The sequence below is a fragment of the Corvus brachyrhynchos genome, unplaced genomic scaffold (assembly GCF_000691975.1).
Source record: "Corvus brachyrhynchos isolate BGI_N302 unplaced genomic scaffold, ASM69197v1 scaffold490, whole genome shotgun sequence".
In the NCBI taxonomy this organism is placed as follows: domain Eukaryota; kingdom Metazoa; phylum Chordata; class Aves; order Passeriformes; family Corvidae; genus Corvus; species Corvus brachyrhynchos.
Genome location: NW_008235774.1, coordinates 704,063 through 723,103, shown reverse-complemented (window position 1 = coordinate 723,103; position 19,041 = coordinate 704,063). Strand labels below are relative to the sequence as shown.

The 19,041-nt window shown below is 36.4% G+C and overlaps 1 protein-coding gene across 1 annotated transcript in view; it reads left to right on the top strand.

Annotated features, from left to right (window-relative positions):
• Positions 1-2,832: 2,832 nt before the first annotated feature.
• PSMD14 (proteasome 26S subunit, non-ATPase 14) overlaps positions 2,833-19,041 on the top strand; it is a 43,365-nt gene continuing 27,156 nt past the window's right edge. Inside the window, exons 1-3 of the mRNA XM_008644752.2 lie at positions 2,833-2,938; positions 4,529-4,617; positions 7,538-7,589. Coding sequence (XP_008642974.1) covers positions 7,542-7,589 — 48 coding nt within the window. The 5' untranslated portion in view covers positions 2,833-2,938; positions 4,529-4,617; positions 7,538-7,541. The remainder of the gene's footprint in view (positions 2,939-4,528; positions 4,618-7,537; positions 7,590-19,041) is intronic.

Sequence of the window (19,041 nt, the reverse complement as noted above, 5' to 3'; positions counted from 1 at the left end):
TCGCAGTTCGGCAGCGCCGGGCGCGGGTTCGTGCTGCGGGCAGCACCAGCGCTCTGTGCCCCATTAGAGGCACCTCACGGACGGCAGCGCTGCTGCTCCCGGAGTGCTGCATTGCCACGATCCCCGGCAGTGCAGCTGAAGTTAGAGGGGGACGGGAGGAAGTGAGGGCAAAGCACTGGCTGGGATACCTGAAGGAGAAGGAAGCAGAATTAAATAGAAAAGGAGCGATGATCAGAAATTAACAGCGCTATTTCTAATATGCAGCTGACTTAAGTATTGTTTTTTTAACACATTTGTGTCGTGTAGTTGGATACTTGTAAACAGTTGACAAATCTGGTTGTGTGCTGGCGTCATGTCTTAAAGCTACAGTTGTTTTCGGTATACTGTGGAAAAACAGAAAACCAGCAGGGATTGAGATCCACTTCTTAAAAAGAAGTTTTATGTAAATGTATCTCAAAGCTATATATAACTGAAATGGTACTAGGCAAGCTGAAAAGTGTGACAGATTTGTATTCATCTTAAAGCTGTCGGCCCTGGGAGTCCAAGGTGTCCTGTATGCCTCGGGTAGGGAGTAACCTTGGAAGAAGATTCTGTGGAACAGAAACTGTTTGTGACCTTATTGAGACAGTGAAAAATATCTGTTTGTGAAGAAATTTAGAAATTGACTTGCATGTGGATTGCTTCTGAATCACTTAGTGTGACTTTGAGCAACAGGATTTAGCCTGTAGCTTAATGGAAAATGTTGTGTTCCATCATTTATTGTAACATACCATTTCAGTGATATTAATTTGAAAACTATGATTTAGAACGTTATACGTTAGAGAATACTTTAAAATTAATATTAAATAATACCAGTATATAAATTAGTTTGTCAACTTTCTTGTAAGTGATTCACTCCTGACAAGAATTATTGCGTATAAACTAATAGTACCTACAACTACCTTGTAATATCTAGGATGATGGGAGATGGCAGGTGTTAAGGACACCTTGAACAATAGAGAACTGGTGTGATAAGTACTTTCTGGACTACAGAATAGTTCAACAATAGTTGTGTGTTTACCTGCCTTTCTGCAGATTTCAGAGAAGACCATTAGTTTATATATTGCATAAAATTAAAATAAATTCTATCCGTTTCTGTGGTGGTGCAGCTTGTTAATGAACCTTTGCTTATCCGTAAGTTTTTTGTGAGTGTACTTCAGTAGCTTTAAAGAAGTCTGTTTGAATCTGTGTTACTGAAGTAACTCCAGCTCAGCAATGAATGTAGTAGAATTAGGTCTGATGTACTTTTGGAAGTCAGAAAGCAGCATTTGGGAAGCTGACCTGCAAACCTCCTAGTCCAGTTGGGGTCTGTTGAGATTCAGGTTCGTGTGATCCAGAAACAGGGTCTGGGTTTACAGAACTGAGCATATTTTGGAAGCAAGAGTCATGTAGCTCTGGACTTGTACTGCTGAGACTGCAATCATGCATGACATGATTAAACTCTAGCTTTAATGAACAGATTACTTAGAATTGATGGTAACATCTATATTTTTTTCTTCTTTTCATACAAAATATATAGGAAAATAGACTAGCTCCACACCCACCCCCTCAACCCCTCTAGCCTTTTTATGTGTGAACTCTCTGTTGAGGTTTGATGACTTTAACTGCAGCGAGTTTTTGTTCTTTGCTTGGTGAAATGATGGTTTTTTGCAATGTGCAGTTTCTCAGCTGGTTTACCTCTGTAGCTGTTTATCGTCCCTAGTGAAGCTGAAATGGTTGCAGTTGCACCAAAAACCTTAAGCCACTTCTTTAGTTGCTGTTAATAAAATTGTTGATCATCTGCTATGTGTAACTCCTCAACAGGAGATCTGGAAGTGCTTGTACAAATCTTGTTATGTAGTCTCAGGTGGAGAAACTGAGTTACTGAAGATGATATAATTTGCATCAAGTCACTCAGTGTACAAATTGCAAAGTAAATTGCTGTCACCTGCGTGTAGCCTGATACTCTCTCCACTAATAGGGCAGTTTAGTAGACATTGTTTTCTATGTATGTCGAAGCTGATTTTGATACTTATTTCTTTACTAACTCAAAAGTTGCCAAACCAGGAGAACCCTCTTTCATTGAGGGATCACATCATGGAGTGTTAATGCTAGATAAAAATAGTGCACTGTAGTGTGAAACTCATGTGTCTCATGCAAAGAGATGCAGTAATTTAAGACTGTTTCAAGTTGATTTCAAAATACATGCTGAAGCATGCCAAGTATAAGCACAGTAGCTGTTGGTTTATACCTATACATGTACACACATTTGTGCATAATCCTTTTATATAATTTTATCCCTGTGTTACCTAAGGAAAAATGTTTTCTTTATTAAAAGTCAGAATTTAAGTGACTTGAAAATACCAATGAACAGCTGAATAGTGAACCAGAGCCCTCCAAATGGGCAGTTCTTCCCAATTATTACAGTTACCTAACCAGTAGTATTAGGAGCAAATGTTAGACATGGGTTTTAAATTTTCTGTTTTCAGATCAGTTTTGAGATGCTCTGTATATACTTTCACTGCATTATTAATATCCACTGATTTTTCCCTTTTGAAGCAAGGACAGTTAAAAAGAAAATTGCAGTAATGGAAGTTTAGATTTTTAAATACCATCCTATGACTAAGATTTTTTTAGTTATGGTGTTTCCAATCATAGACATACATAAGCTATTTAATTCTTTTTGTCTTAAGCCATTAGTGACCATATTGATTTCAATGATAAGTACATGTCATCTAAATCCTGCAATGCACCAAAATGCAAGTTTATTATGATAACTGTCCTGCATTTTTCTGATATGGAACTATTTGATACATTTACTTCCTTAAAGTTTTGCTTTAAACAGAGACTGTTAATTCTTCCTTGCAGACAGAAGGAAACAGTATCAAAGTAACTTTTGCCAACTTTGGAAGGAAAAGAGGTGAGATTTACTGTGAATTGTTTGTTTGCTTTTCTGGCTTTTATTATATACATATATATATATGTATATATAATGTGAGTGTGTGTGTGCAAATATAGGGAAAAACCCAACAGGTAAGTTGGTAATGAAACCCAGCTTTTTGCACTTTGTAACAGAGGTAAGATTCTCAGCTGTAGGTTACTGTGTGTGCCTCCCTGGGGAACAGACCAAGCTCACGGAGATTTGTTTCTTTCATATCCTTATAGTAAGTGGAGAAGGGAGTGCAAGACCACTGGGTGGTCAGGTGGCTAAAGGTGAATTGGGTTGTAACTCAAGCCCAGTTGATGAAGTGGTTGCAGTTCTGTTGTAGCCTGGGCTCCTGGCTCTCCTGGTCTCTCCTAGATCATTGCCTTCTGCAAAGCTGGCAGAAGGATAGTAACTTTCCATTTGACTTGTTAGTGATTTCCACCCCAGCCTGTCAGCACTGAGAAACGCTGACTTGTTCTTTTTTTCCAGCTTTCTGGGAAGGTGAACACATCTTCCTTTGCTCTGGTACTACTTTGAGTTAAGGTTCAGAAGGGTCTCTGTTAAATTACCTCAGTTACTAAAAAGCAAAACAAAAGCCCTCCACCCAAACAGAAACACAAAACCAACCCCCAAAACCCACAGACATTCTTTGGGCAGCTTTAGCTTAAAGAATGATTTGACAGAAATGTCTTCTGGAACCTGTATTAGTGTTAGAAGCAGTCAGCTCTTCCAAGACCTCTTTTTCTGTTATGGCAAGACAACTATTTCTGGGATGCAGCGTGAAGCCTCTCAGAGAAGTGAACAGGGTTAAACCCAGCGTTTTTGATAGCCTTTCAGTTTGCTGCAGGGCTGCACAAATGGCTGTCCTGGCAGTACTGAGAAAGCAGCATCAAGTTGGTGAGCAGCAGCAGCTTCCTCATTGCTCCTTATGTTAACACTGACATTGAAAAAAACGTCTATCAAATCGCGGCCACAGATCATTTCACAGATCTGTTTTAAAACACTGCTCTACAAATGAATGAGTGGATGCAGTTAATGGGCAGTGTTCTCAGGGAGGAGGATAACATGAATTTTAACTCCTAAATTGAATGTGAAGCATTCTTTCTCAACCTGAATTCAGGCAAACCTAAAGGTCTTTGTGACTTTTCCAGTCACACCAATGGCTCTTGCAGAAATAAACAGGAAAGCTTTCTGTATCTGCAGACTGCTCTTACCCTTGGTGCTTAGGGGATCTTAGCTACAACAAGAGCTTAGTAAAAAAAGACTGTGGTTTTAGTTTCTAACAGCAGTTTAAATGATCAATTAGCTTTAAATTGCTTAAATTAATTATTAAAGTATTTTTACATGTAATTTTGAGAAAATTGGAAGCTTCTTGCAGTATTATGGATATTTGAGCAAGACATGGCATGTACCACTTCAAGGGATTGTATGGTAAAAGGAAAAGAAAAAACCAGTAGACTTTATTTGGGTTATTCTTCAGTGGTGCCTTGTCCTTTTGTAGCTTATCAATGTAATGTATCTTTTTGCATGTGTTTCTAAATTTTACTGGGTTTCTGCCCTTCTCGTTTCTGTTTCTTTCTACAGGAAAGAGATCTACTGGTATCATCTTTACAGTCAAAAAGTGGGGAGCTGCTGCTGAGTTTGTTCTGTGAGCACCTCTTGCTGAGCACCAGGTTAGAAATGCATAGTTGCTTTATTTGTAAAGGCTAAAGTTACCTTCATTAATGTCTAAAAATTTTGCTTAAGCTGTTTTAAGTTTTACAAAAGCATTGTTTCAGAAATGGAGTCTATAGCTGAAATAATATTTAGATACAGTGGATTAACAAAAATTAAAATTTGTTCTGATTTGGTTCACTGACCTAAATTCTTCAGATGTTTATACATCTGAGTAAACAGTTATGTTTAGGTCCATATAATCTATGGCTTACTAAAACATACTCAGTTACAAATAGGCAAGTAAAGCATTAGTTGCCACAACTCTAACCAGAGTCAAGTCATGGAGCTAGTGAAATAATTTGCAGTGCGTCTAGAACTGGGTTTTGGAGATTTTCTGTCTGTGCTGCTGTCTTGAAAATCTAAATATCTCAGTTCAGTGACTAGTCTGTGACAGTTAGGTGGGAAATGTTACATCCCTCCAGTTCTGTAAGACAGTGAGATTTTGTTGTAAAGTTATGCTGACAAATAATCAATTTGTTTAACACTTTAGTCTAATCCAACTTTAATATGGCAAAGTATGGTTCTATAAATGATGTACTATTCTATTGGGTTAGAAACGGCAAAAAAAGTGTAAATAAAATATTAATTAGTACTGTTTATTATTTTTCACTTGTGTTATAGGATTTGTTATTCAATACTATTTCTTAAATGTATGTAGATAATGTACCTCCTCAGCTTATGGAAGTTGCTGTAGTTGTCAGAACTACCAGTTTTAGGGCTACCAGTTGTAGAGACTAAAAGTTTCTTAAAATAAATGAACAACCATGATGGATTAAAATAATCGTTTTAGTAGCTTAAATCTACTTCTCAGTTACTCTTCAGCCCTCTTTAGTGTCATGGAAGATGAATCATTGTGGGTTTCAATGGAGGAGTATCTACCACAGAGGGGTAAAATGAACTGTAGTTGGCGTTAATTTGTGGTAACATTGTGACTGTTTTATTGAAGCCATTTAACATATGCTTACATAATATCTTTAAACAGCAACTTAACCTTTCCAAGGCAATCCTCCAACTTGATTTGGAATTTATTGTAGTTCAGGATAGAAAAGCATATACACTGTGTGCAGCTTTTACCTCTAATAAAGAAGCTTGGTTTCAGTGAACTTACTGAAAAAGTGAAGCATAACCATTGACGCTTTAATAAACTCCTTTTTAATTTATATGGCGCCAGTGGAGCTTTAAGAAAATACTTACTGCTAGGTGAGGCTGCACTTGTTGGGTTTGCAGGTTCTACAAAATCAAGGCAGTGAATCATATTAAACTAACAGCCTGATAGTTCATTAAACTGGGAAAGTGAAATTAGCAAGTAAAGCAAGTATTTCTGATCGATGTACCTTGGATAGCTTATGAAGTCATTAAAGTAGGAAGTAAAATGCTGCTTCTCTGTGTGTTTAGAAGCTTAAACTATTTGTTTTAAACTTATACTGAAATAAAGTTTGTTAGTCTTTAGCCAGTAAAAATTCTAGCAAATTTCAGAAGAAATGATGAAAATGATGGTGATGTTCATCTTCAACATGAAGATTTTTTCATATACAAAACAAATACGTTTTTCAAGTTCTTTTGCATAATTACTTTCAAAAGAAGACTATTGAATTAGTGTTATTAATGTAATCTGAAATCATGTATATAATTCTCTTATGTGTAATGTAACATCCACTTGGGAGAATGAATGTGTTTTGGAAATCATACTTTGTGTTCTCAATTGCTTTTATATCACCTAAACAGGCTTTGTTGTGTTGTGTTAAAACTTGTCCATTTAAGACCATAATTTTCGATGCTGTACTTTGTATCTTCTATTTCACAAATAAAATAAGTCAGTAAACTTTTCTGATTTCTGTAAGCCTTGGAAATTGCTTGATTTGCTGAAAACAGATGTTCAAAAATAAATATTCAGTAGGCTTTTTTAAATTTTATCCTTAAGTTCTGTTGTATAGAGCTAAGAAGTTGAAAAAGCCAAGTAAGCATGGGGTAAAGTTCTGTTAAAGCTGGGGCAGAACCTATACTTAGGTATCCACCATGAAATTGTCGATGTCTTTTCAACAATAGAAAGTAAAGAAACTAGAGAAAGAAATATCAGTGTAATTTTTTTGGTTGGGCACCTTAACAGCCTTTATTCCTGGGGATCACCCTTTTGAAAGTTACAAGACATAAAAACTGATGGGGTTGTTTTTTATTGGCTTTTTTTCTAAGGTAAGACATTTCATTGATTGGAATAATCTTGCACTAAAGCAATGGCACATGCAACACTGGAAATGTATTAAATGACTGTACTGTCACTAGTCTTCTAACTATATACACATTAAATGTTTACTTTACAGTATTTCTTTTAGTATAATGAGTTCATTAAAAAAAAGCTTTTGATGCTAATTCAGAGATCCATAATCTGCTTAGTGTCTTTCACATGTAGTTTTGATGATAACTGACAAGCTGTAAGTTAATTAGCGCGGAACTTACTAATGAGGATGCTAAAATCCTTACTTTAACATTTTTATTGATGATTTCTGAGCAAACTGAAGTAAATTCGATTGTATATCTAATAAGTTTTAGGAACTTTCTGGCTGTAGGTACTGATCATAAGCAACAAAAATCCCCCAATTAATTGAATGATGGGAAAGTTTTGAGAAGTTTGACAAGAGTGTTCATCTTCAGAAATGGGGATAACCCAAAACCAAAGCAATAAAACAAAGTCTGTTAATTAGCATGGAAGACAGCTTCTTGAATTAATATGTGGTGTTAATTAACAGGAAGTCTGATGTTGTGTTGTAATTACCACCAATATTTTTGACATACTGAGTGACTGAAGGTGAATTATATAGATAGCAATTTAGTAAACATTTTGAGTTTGGGAACATTTTTCCTTTGTTTCTGTTTTTCTAGAAATATGGATAGACTTCTGCGACTGGGAGGAGGTATGCCTGGGCTGGGACAGGTTAGTATATAGCTTGTCAATCTTTTCTTTAAAATTAATGAATTCTGGAACATGCCTTCTGTTATATTTTAAAACACCACCAAAAAGCAGAGTTCATAGTAATCTTTGACTCAAGAGATTCTATATGTGTATGCAAATCTTTGTTACAGCCTGACCTTTTTTTTTTGTAAATACGAATACCTGTGTTGGCACTAAGTTTACAGAATGTTTATAGACCTTTCTTTTTGTGTCTGGGCATTTTAAAGTTTGAATTGAAAAGCATTGGAAACACATAATATATTTTTTTAAAAAACAGTTGCAAGTAATACAGAATTTCAGAACATGAAGGGTATTCTAAATGGCCAAGCACATCCACTGCTCTGTCATAAATTACATCTTTCGGTTCTTGGATCACATTGTGAATGGGGCATTATAAGATACTGAAGTATAGGTAAATTTCAAGAGGTAATTTGAATTGGATTTATCACGTATGGGTAGTTGTAGCTACCTGTATGTGTGTTTTATTGTGTCTCCTCCTGTTGATTGTCCTCACTTCTCTAACTACTCACAGCTAAAAGGTCTCCCTGGCAGCTGTCTTGTTCCAGTGAGAGACCTATTCACATCGTATGGCTTCTCCTACCTTTACAGCAAGTCCTAGTGCTTTTTTCCTTGATCAACTGGCATTGCCAGCAGTCTTCAAAAATAAAATCAAGCTGATCTTATTACATTGTGCTGATTACTCTGGATACAGGGGAAAAAATAATTAGGAACTTCTTTGTTTGAGGTCTGTAGAAAGAATTATTTCCTTCAGGAATGAGCCCCAGCGTAATTTCCTTTGTAGTCTTGGTTGGCTGCAATAGCTGGCCTTTCTCTGTTTCCTCATCTGCCTCCTGGGCTCTTTCTAAATCGGGAATCCAGACTCTTGTTCTTCCGGAGTAATCAGTTCTGTATGTCTTAGGCTTCATGATGTGTAGGCAGGGGTTGTTTCTGGGATGTTTGAAATTGCTAAACCCAAAGCTTCTTTTGGTTGTGTGTAGTGTGTTTGTGTCCAGTATAACTACAGGAGTATAATACTGAAGCATTTGGTGAAATATTCTAGGCTGATCTACAGACTCTAGATGTTTTGCCAAATAAGCTGTAACTTTTGGTGCATAATTTTTTTTCCCCTTTTTATAGCTAAAATTCTATTCACGTTCTCTTAGTGAATCTTCAAGCCGCCCTCAGTTATTTTTAGTTTCACTTTCTTAAACAGTTATTTCTCTTGTTCCTCTGAGCTGCCAGCCTGCTTCATGACTCTTCATTTTTTTAACATCTGTGCAGTCTAATCTCTCAAGCTTTCACTTCTTAGTCCTCTCTGAACTTGACGCATATCAAAGCTGTTTTTCACATTTACGGTTAACTCTCTGCTGTTTTCTGAATTTTTCATCTTTAACTTAAGGCTTGCTAAAAAACTGTGGCAGACAATAGAACATAACATTCAGAGGAAGCTCACTGAACTCCTCTGGTAGCTTTGGCCTGCAAAGCTGCTCTGTGTATGTTTAAATATGGAATTGTCTCTTAAATGAGTTGATGAGTATGTGTTGGATTAAAAAAAAAGGCATAAAATTGAATTGCTCTTTACTCAAGCTGCTGCTTGCACTGGATGTCTTGACTGAATTTGTAGTCTTTTGGTTTATTGAATCAGCAGGAAGGATTTTCAAATAGAATATTTTTACGTCCTTAAAATACTGTGTTTCAATGGACCTTCAAAGGTCACTTATATCCTGAGTATCAATTGATAAAAATTGAGAGATAATCCAGAGTGAATCAGATGTCTTTGAGATAGAAGAGAGGAGGAAGGTATTTCTTGGATATATTTTGTACTGCTAGAAAGCAAAGTTATTACCATTTGTTTGCACTAGGGTGTTTTAAACAGCAGTACAAAGCTTTTTGTTCTTCTTATTGCTGTGTCACAGTTGTTCTAAAGGTTGAATGTAGTAAAAACATCTGACTGAGTCATTCTTGCCAGCATAAGAATCATCTGTGTATATAGTCTGGTAGAAAAAGGGGCATTTTTAAAGTAATTTTATCACATAGTTTGGAGATTTCTTTTTTGTGTAGCTTGGGGTCTGCTTTGCAAGAGGACTGCATGTCCTCTCCATTAAAGTTTGCTAAGAGTCCATTTGGTTTGATTTGCTTTGTAACTGATGTTAAAGTACCGGCGGATGCTTGGTCAGCACAGTTCCCGTTTCATCTCTGCCGAGGCATTCTTTGTCAGTGACTTGCTTTAGCTTCTTCAGCAGCAGTTACTTGGCTCTTTCCCCTTGGCAAAATTACCTCTTCTGATTATTGTCTCATTTAGGTTTTCTTGGTTTTCCAAACTCAGATCTGTTGTCCCAAATGAACTTTAAATTAATGTGTTTGCAATATGCTTTTCAGGTCTTTTGGTGTAGTGTATTACACTTGATAGCTGCTGTCACTGAATTTGTGGTTCTCTTTCCTTACTTCTTGCTCCTTCAGGATGCTATTGAGTGGCTGATTGGCCTTCAGTTGTCCAGTGGAGGTCAGTGCTAAATCCCATCTACCCTAAGCCTGTCTTCAAATGGCTAATAAACAGATCTTTAAGGAAGTAATCTTAAACTGATACTTCAACAATAAACTTTCCCTCCAGTGACTTGTGGCTTTTCTTGAGGCATTTCTTCTCTTTTAATCATAGGTGAACAAAGGGGAGGAGGAGGTGGACAAGAGAGGAGAAGGGAGGAGAATCTTACAGCTTTTGGCATCACATAAGCCATTCACAGTATTTCCTGACAGTGCACTTGGTCATTAACTGTGTGTTCTTTTTATGGCAAGGTACCTGTGTTTAGTTTTGAACTTGATGCCAAAAGTATGACCTTCTTTGGAACACTGCTTCATGCAGAAATTGTTTATGTCTTACACGACTGGTGTTGTAGACCTGGTCCATAAGTTTGTTTTGTCTTGAATTTATGCTCTTGTGATAAATGCATAAGATGAATGAATGAATGAATGAATGAATGAATGAATGAAGCCTTTTAGAAAAGATGTAAAAGATTCAAAGTGTTGTGATGTCTCAAAGAAAATCTTATTACTTCAATTTCCCTCCTGTAGTTCAAGGGAATTAAGATTTTGGCAATGCACTTGTTTTTCTTTACTTATATGGTCTCCTGTCTTTTTCCTTCTGCCCCTCGTCATGTTGCGTTTTTCTACTTAACTTCTCTTTCCTGATTCATTCTTTTCTGTCTCTCCCTGTTTGTCCCCCTGGAATACTGCCTACCACAGAATTTCACTAGTGGTTTAGTACTTCGGTTTGCATTGTACATTTGCTGCAGACAAATGAACAGGTTTGTGGGGTACGTAAAAGCATCCTGCTTATGTAGCAGGCGGGAATTTGGAGCAACACTCATCTTCATTTTGTATGCTGAACTATTGTTTGCTGGTGAAATCAGTTCCACATATGCCTCTATTAGGTAATCCCACTGCAAAGGGTGTGAGCAAATTAAGTGCATTTGTAGACAAGCTTTCTCTCCTCAACACTTTCAGAACAGTAATTCAAGTTAAGTTCTTGTCCATACTAGCACATGCTGTCTGTTTTTCTGAATCCAGATGTGATAGGGAGCAGTGAAATACTGACACTTTTAAAAGAGGCTGTTGAAGTAATTTTTATTGCTTGATAGATTTTTGAAAATATTCATTTACACTGCTCTGTTAGTGCAGACAACTGTTCTAGTACAATAGATGAAAAATAAAACTGATTCTGTATTTTTGAATTAACATATTTGATGACAGAGGGGAAGGGGGAAAATTCCAATGGGAAGGGAGGGGGAGACAGAGAACTGACCTGTGGCTTATAAGGAGTGTTTACACCTTGACTTGGAATATAGAAAAAGAAGTGCAGATAGCTATTTTATTTGAATCATGGACTTGCCAATTAGCCATCAAGTGCTTCCATCTGTGAAATAGTTGATCAGATGGGTTAGCTGGGATGTTTCCAGATTAGGGCATTGTAAATGGCACTTGAAAACTGTCACTTTGATTAGGAGGTTTCAAATACTGCACTGCTTGATGCTGTGGAACCTTTTTCCTCTCATAGGATCTTGGTTTTTTCAGAACATGCTTATGCTATTTAGTAAATTTCTGGCACCATGGGAACTTGGGAGACCTGCTGCTGATCTAAAGTTCTGTTTCATGTGCTGATGTGGTCGGGGTGGTTGTTGGAGGACAGCACAGTGCACTCTTTTGCATGCAAAAAAAGGCTTCCAAAGAGGAGTTGATGGTCTGGCAGACAGTGGAGGATCAGACTCAGTGTAGATCATTCCCAATTAACGACTAGATGCAAATTTCCTTGAGTTACTTCATTAAGCTGATTTGTCATTCAAAGTATATGACTTTTTCTTGCATCTTACATCTTCCATATGTAAACAGAAGCATCCACCAACAACAAAAAAACCTTAAGCCCAAAACAAACCCAGACAACTCCCATCTCTCCTCTCCAAAAAAACCCCCAAAAAACCAAAATCACACCAACAACCCAACCAGGAAAAACTGCAACACCTTAACATCTTACTGAAGATTATTTTGGTTCATTGATTCTTGAAACAGGTTGTGTTTTAATTTGAAGGGTGCAAATGTGTTGTCTTTAATGAAGTGCCTTTTTCTTTGTAAAGCTGTAGAGTGTTCTGTTATCTCAGTATCTGTTTAGCTGTATGACTTTCTCCTTTCTGTGTCTCCTGGGTATATATGCTTTATGGGGTTTGAATTGTGGTGATGCACTGTTGTCTGCTTCTCATATGTATTTGAAGCTTCAAATATGCCTTTTGAGACTATTTTGCCAGGGGAATAAATCTGAATTATAGCTCTGAAAACTGTGCATCATTTCTGTGCCATTGCTTCTGAGACATTTTCCAGCAAAGTTCTCAAGTACGAAGAATGTTACTATTTCTAGAACTCCAATGTAACTCCCAGTAGATGAGATGGTGTACAGTTTGGGTGGGTTATTCCAGTTTTACTTTTTTTCCCTGGAAGCTGTCAACGCACTTAAGGAATAAAAAAATTTTCTCAGTGACAAACATTTTTTATCCATTAAAAACATCTAACATGAAATCCCATAGAAAGTTCAGAAGACTTAATTGCCTGCATTATCTTCTGTAGAAAGTCTCAGCATCAGTTTTTATATACAAAATATATGATTTTGTTTTAAGGAGAAAAAAACCACCTTAGAGATAGTAAACTGTGTTGTTTTACTTTCATTGTCTGGGATGAATGTTTTACTGCATTGATTAGTGCTTTAGTACAGGTCTGTTCAACAAAAGCTTCATATCAAATTTAGGGTACAGGTGTGGCCTGGGTCTGATTTCGCTGGAGACAGTAACTCCATGGGTCATGTTAGGCTTGTTTGAAAGTTGCTGGGGATTGCAAAGGCAGAGTGTAGTTCTCATACATTTGTAGTACAGTTGAGTCATTGTAATGTGATTTATCTCCTAAAGGGCTGATGGGAGAGAGAGAGAGAGAGAGAGAGAAACCTGCTAGAGTTGGTTTAGAGCAGTCATATAATTTTACTTAAACCCTGTGTGTAATTTGTGTTATAAAGGCTGTCTTAAAGTAGGATGGCTGGACTATAGACACGTCTTATGTATTGATCACAAACATAAAACTGAAACTAAAATACTAGTGGATTGTGTCTGAGCATTACAGTTTCCTCTGATCTGCTGTTTTACTCTAGAGAACATTTTTAGCTGCCTCTTCTTGGCCTCAGATCTTAAACTTCAGTATTTCTAATAATTAGGCAATTAGGTTCTCTCTCCTCAGTTTAATTGACAGTGCAGTCCAGCTGACTTTCGACTTTCCCCAGAAGAGACAAAGGAGCTTGGACAAGGAAATGAGTGTAGCCATAACGAGAAAGAGCTTGGGGAAGAAAGACTAAAGAAGAGACATCTTTGTGCATTTTGCATTGCATCTATTCACTTGTAATGTTCCTTTCTTCAAGCACGAAACAGCTGCCTTATAGTGATTGATGTAATTTATTTCTCTTGGAAATTGTATCTTCTTTCTGAAATCCCATGCACTTGAATATTAAGTTGCAGTGCCACTATCTACCACCTTTGAACAAGGGTTTCTGTTTTCCTCCTGCTGTGTAGAAGAGTCCTCTTCAAGTTTTTCTGGGAAGTTTGAAATGTTTTTGTGTTATAGTGGTGTGGTTTGGGGGGCTGGTGGGTGTTGGTTGATTGATTGTTTTTTTCAACTGTTGCAAACAACTGACTTCCCTGCATATTGCCACTGAGTCTCCCAGTTCACCTGCTTGTATCCAGAGAACCAGATCTTCACAGCAGAGAACCTATAGGCATATAGAACCCATTACATTCTTCTGCATATTGAGAAGATATCTTTAACTGCTTTGCTTCACAAAGTGTACTTCAGGGTGAGCTTAGGCAGAACCTGCTGAGGGCAAACCTTCTTCTTGGCAGAACTGTGTCTAGAATAAGGTAATTAAAAATCTACATTAGAGCAAGACTTCTGAAGGCAGACAGAATTACAGGTGCTGACTTGTCATCTGCCTTGAGGCTCTCAGTTCTAAATCCCAATACCTTCTGTAATGCTGATTGGAATAGATAACAGGTTAGTCCTGGTTTTATTCTGGAATGAAACTGACCTTTGTATTTTCTGGATTTTCTTTTTATTTACAGTACATTGAGGCTGTGAAAAATAATAGTTCTTTTCAAAAAGATGTACAGTGTTACTGAGGATTTGTTTTGTGTCCCTGATCTTATGGCTTTTTGCTAACCATAACATTGTCATAGAATCATAGAATGGTTTGTGTTGGAAGAGACATTTAAAGGTTATCTAGTCCAGATTGTCCTTATGCTTGATAAGGAATATTAAATGCAGTAATACAGCATACCTACCCCTTTGTGTAATGTCTCTCAAGGAATTTGTAGATTAAATGGGGTAAAGATAGCAGAAACACTGACCCAGGGAAGATTACACTTAAGCAGCCATTTCATGCAATGGTTATACTGGGACCATTGCAGGAAGTCTGACTATTGCAAGTTGCAACTAGGTGATATATGTAAATAATTTTCTATCATGAATACATGTTAATATTGAGTAGTAAACGTTTATTTCTGATAATAATATTCTCTGAGTGTCCTGATAAGCTAGAGATTATTTTTGTTTGAAGTTCTGCTTAGTTAGAAACAATCAAATAACAAAACAAACTGACAAAAAAAAACCCTAAAAAAGAACCGAACCAAAAAACCAAAAACACCCCCTCACCCCCCTGCCAAAGCCCTAGCAAAAAAACAAACCAAAACCCACCCCACACACACAAAAAAAGAAAACCTCTCAACCACCCCACAGAAACTAAAAAATTCTAAACAAGCAGAAAAGCTAAGCAGTAAAATTCTGGCTCTGCACCAAAGAGGTGTTGGCAAATTTATGATCCCAACCCGTTTAACCAACTGCTCAAAGCTATACAAAGTTCTGTGGTTTGTAATTTTGGTTTTGAAGAGGAAGGGAGATGGGGAATGTTATATATTTCAAGTCCATCTATATTGCTGTTGTAAATGTGAACCTGGGTAAACTTTTTTTAGGAGACAGAATTTTGTAAAACATACTGAGACAGTTTTTATCTAGCCTGTTAAGGTGGGGTTTTTTTCAGAGATTTTTCAATTTAAGGTAGCAGTTGATGCCACAATACTTCCTTAGTATCCCTACTCCATTTTGGAGTCTATGAGACTAAACATATTACTACAATTTTTATTTCATCTGACATATGGTGTATCAAGACAATGTGATCCTTTGAGAAATCTAGGCTGTTTTTTGAGACTTATGGTATTTTGTGGTCTGTTATGCATGCTTGATTATAAGTGGTATAAAAATGGACCTAAACATACAAACTGTTTAGACATAATGCTAGCTTCAAAATCTAATCCTGTTGATGTGGAACTAACTACAAAATTGTGTGTGTAATAGCTTGAAAATAACAATAAAATTCCAAATTGCCACTAATTAGTATGTGATTCACAGTGCAAAGTAATACGTTTTTCCCTTTTTTTTTTGAGTTCTCTGATTTTTTAATATTTTTGTATGACCTCAATAATTTTCTCTGCCATGACTGATCACGTTAACTTCCCGTACTGCAGAAAATGCAATACGTGGCTTCTGGTGCTTGTCATGGCGAAGTTGTTAGAACCATTGAGATTTCAGAATATGTCTCACTCCTTTTGCCACTTCCACTGATGGAACATGAGTTGGTAATTTCTATAGGTGTATTGTCTCAGTCCAGGAAAAAAATTGTTCCACAATCCCAGCTCTGCTTAGATTTTTAGGCTTAGCAATGTGTAAAAAGCACTATGCTGATCTAAGAAATTTCTTATTCTTTATATCAATGTATCAGCAAGTTGTACCACTTACTGGCCAAAAGTAGAGAAGAGCAGTGGTACTCTGGTGAACTTTTAAGGCCTTACTATCATTAATACCTCTACCTCCTCTGCACACTTGCTCATATTTGTGTCTTCTCTGCAGCTAGTATTTTATAGTGGGTTTTTTTTCCTTCTACCAAGCTATACACACGAAGTTGAATTTACCTCCACAAAATGGCAGCTATAAGCTCACTTTAAGTGCCTCATCCTTCCATGCATCTTTTAATATGATAAAGTATTGTTTTATAATTATTGTCATTGCATTTGTACCTCAGTTGCCTTTCTCCCCCTTACCTACATAATAAAATGTCATCTTTACCTGAAACACATGTTCTGGAGGAGGTAGAGAAGGGCAGTGAAGAAAAATTGTGGGGTGAATAAATTCAAAAGTAATGCAAGGGGGTTTTTTGTCTTGGGTTTTTGTTGGTTTGTTTTTTTTTTAGCTAATCTTTCTCAATTGTCTTTGGATATAACAGCTGAAAATATGTAGTGAAAGGGTTAAGTCGGCATGAAAGAATTCATTTCCACTTTAATGACCTAGCCTTGCTGGGTTAGGACGATGGGGAACATGCTTCTGACTTGTACTCCTATTGCCAATTAACACCTCCTATAACAGGTTGCCTCAGCTAGTCATTGAAGCAGAGGCAGTAGAAATAGTTTACATGCAGCTTGTTTTTCACACTAGTTGTTTAATACCCACAAAATTAAACTATTAAAAGGTTCTTTCTTAGCTTACTGGGAAAGAAATAAAGCATGATAGCAGTCATTGTTTGCTTGTGTGTCCTATGTTTGTGTTTAAATCATTCCAGTTACAAAAATAAATAGAAGTAGTAATGATTCTTTTATTTTACACAGTGATATGTCATTTGGTGCATTAAAGCTGAGATGTGCTTCACAGCACTTAAGTTGACTGCCTTTGGGTTTTTATTACAGTTGCCCCTGCAAAACTGAGTTTCTTTGAAACAGCTATGATGTATTTCAAAATCATCTTTTGTGCTATTAGCATGAAACCAGAGCAGTGTTTAAGATCCATCTAAACAATGGAAAGTGTATCCATTTGTGGAATATTTCTCAGTTCCTTGTGTAATTATTCAAGTCCACTTTCTATACCTATTTGAATGATTCTAAAATAGTACAAATAAAGAGCAGTGCTCTAAAATAACACTTTAGCTCACATTTAATAATAAAATTGGTTAAATAATTGATATCAGTTCACACTAAGAGAAAGGTGAAGTAATATACGTAAGAGTGTTAACAAATTTGCTAAAAGGCCTGAGTAGGTAACACTTCAAGGCGTTAGTTTTTATCCTGTAAGAATGGCAAATGCCTTTAACACTTCGTCAACAAGGGCTGCCCAAGTAAAGGACTGCTTTTTATATTGGATCATCTCTTTAACTATTTGAAACAAAAATAGTAACATGCATAATTTAATATTACAATGTAATTTTCTGTCCATAACTTGCATGTGAATCTTTTTCCCTTTCAAGTCTTACTAAAAAAAAAAAAAAAAAGTATTTTTATAGCAGTAACTTAATTTTATCAATTATTACTGAACTTGGAATTCTGCTATTCTAAATGAAAACAAACCTAAAGCTTGGTTGGGTTTTGTGAGGTGGTTATCAGGCAGTTCATTTCACTGACTGAAAGCATAGTTAATTCAGAAGAAATACCAGTTTTTTAGTAACACATAACAGTATTTTTTACAGCAGTTCTTTAATTTTAATAATTACTGTATCCAGCTTATACATGCATAGTTGGGAAAAAGAATGTTCAGTATTCCTTGCAGTTTCCAAATCTAATTTTTCTCTAATTCCCCAAGAAATAATCCAGTAAACCTGTAGGTATGCAATATTCACTGTTTACTGTGGGATGGACAGTCTTCTAAAACTATGCAATGAGATAGCTGTTCTTTGAATACGATAATGTAACCAAAAGTACCAGCAGCTCTTTTGCATTGCAGACACAAACGCTTTCTTGTCTGCTTTCCTGATACCAGTTAATTTAATTTGGTGCTCTGCTTCGTAAGGATGGTGCTTCTTTGTTAAAGTTGGCAGGCAGTGAAGTTTATGAACAGTGGTAATAGCACATGCTGTGGAGGGTCAGTGTAAAATATTTGCCTCCATGTAGAGATTAGCTAATAAAATCTTTCTTCTTCTTTGCTTGATGAAAGAAAAGCATAAACTTTTGTGAAAGACTACCAGAAACAGGCCAAAGAGATCTCAAAACACTAACTGGTAGCTGGCTCCCACATACTGTGTAACTAACACGCAGAAGCTGGGGCTGTCACTCCAGGGCTGTGTTAGATTATCAGCCATTTGTGGAAAAGGAGGTGATCAGAGATGGAAGAAATTGGTTCTAGTTTCCAAATGTCTTTTTCTTCAAATCATCTAAAGTCAAGTAAGCTACTTGGAAGACCCAAGTTCCATTTGGTTTTATCTCTTAAATCTTTAAAAGTTTTATGTTAAGAATTTGATGAACTTTGGTTTAGAATTTTCTATAGAAATACAAATGTGTGCTTATAGTATTTTATGTGGCAGTTTATCTTTGGTAGAAAAATAATTTCCTCCTCTAAATTCCTGAATTTCAGTACTCTTGAGCAGCTCATTGTAATCGATATTCAAGACAAAGGAAGGAATATTAACTTGAAAATTAATACACATAATTGGTACAGTGCAATGAGGACTTTCATTTTCTCATAATTTAGCTAGTAATTAAAATCTATAAGAAGAACAGAGCAGACGGAAAGGAGATAGTGAGGTCACACAAAGAAGCATCAGTGACCAAGGAAATACTTGGTATGTGCTGTGTCTAAGATGACTGAGAATTAACAAACCTGCCTTGTGTACTAGCATTAGCTAATTTTTACAAGTTCAGGTAAATTGGTTGAACTGCATGGTAAGAGTGGAAACTCATGTTTAATATTTTTACTGTCTCTTGCATGTGCTTAAAATGAAGCAGTGAAGTATGCAGTTGATACCTCCTAATCCTTAATGTAGTAATTTCTATATATATTTAAACACATTTAGTATGTAAATTCCTTCACGGTAAATACTGTG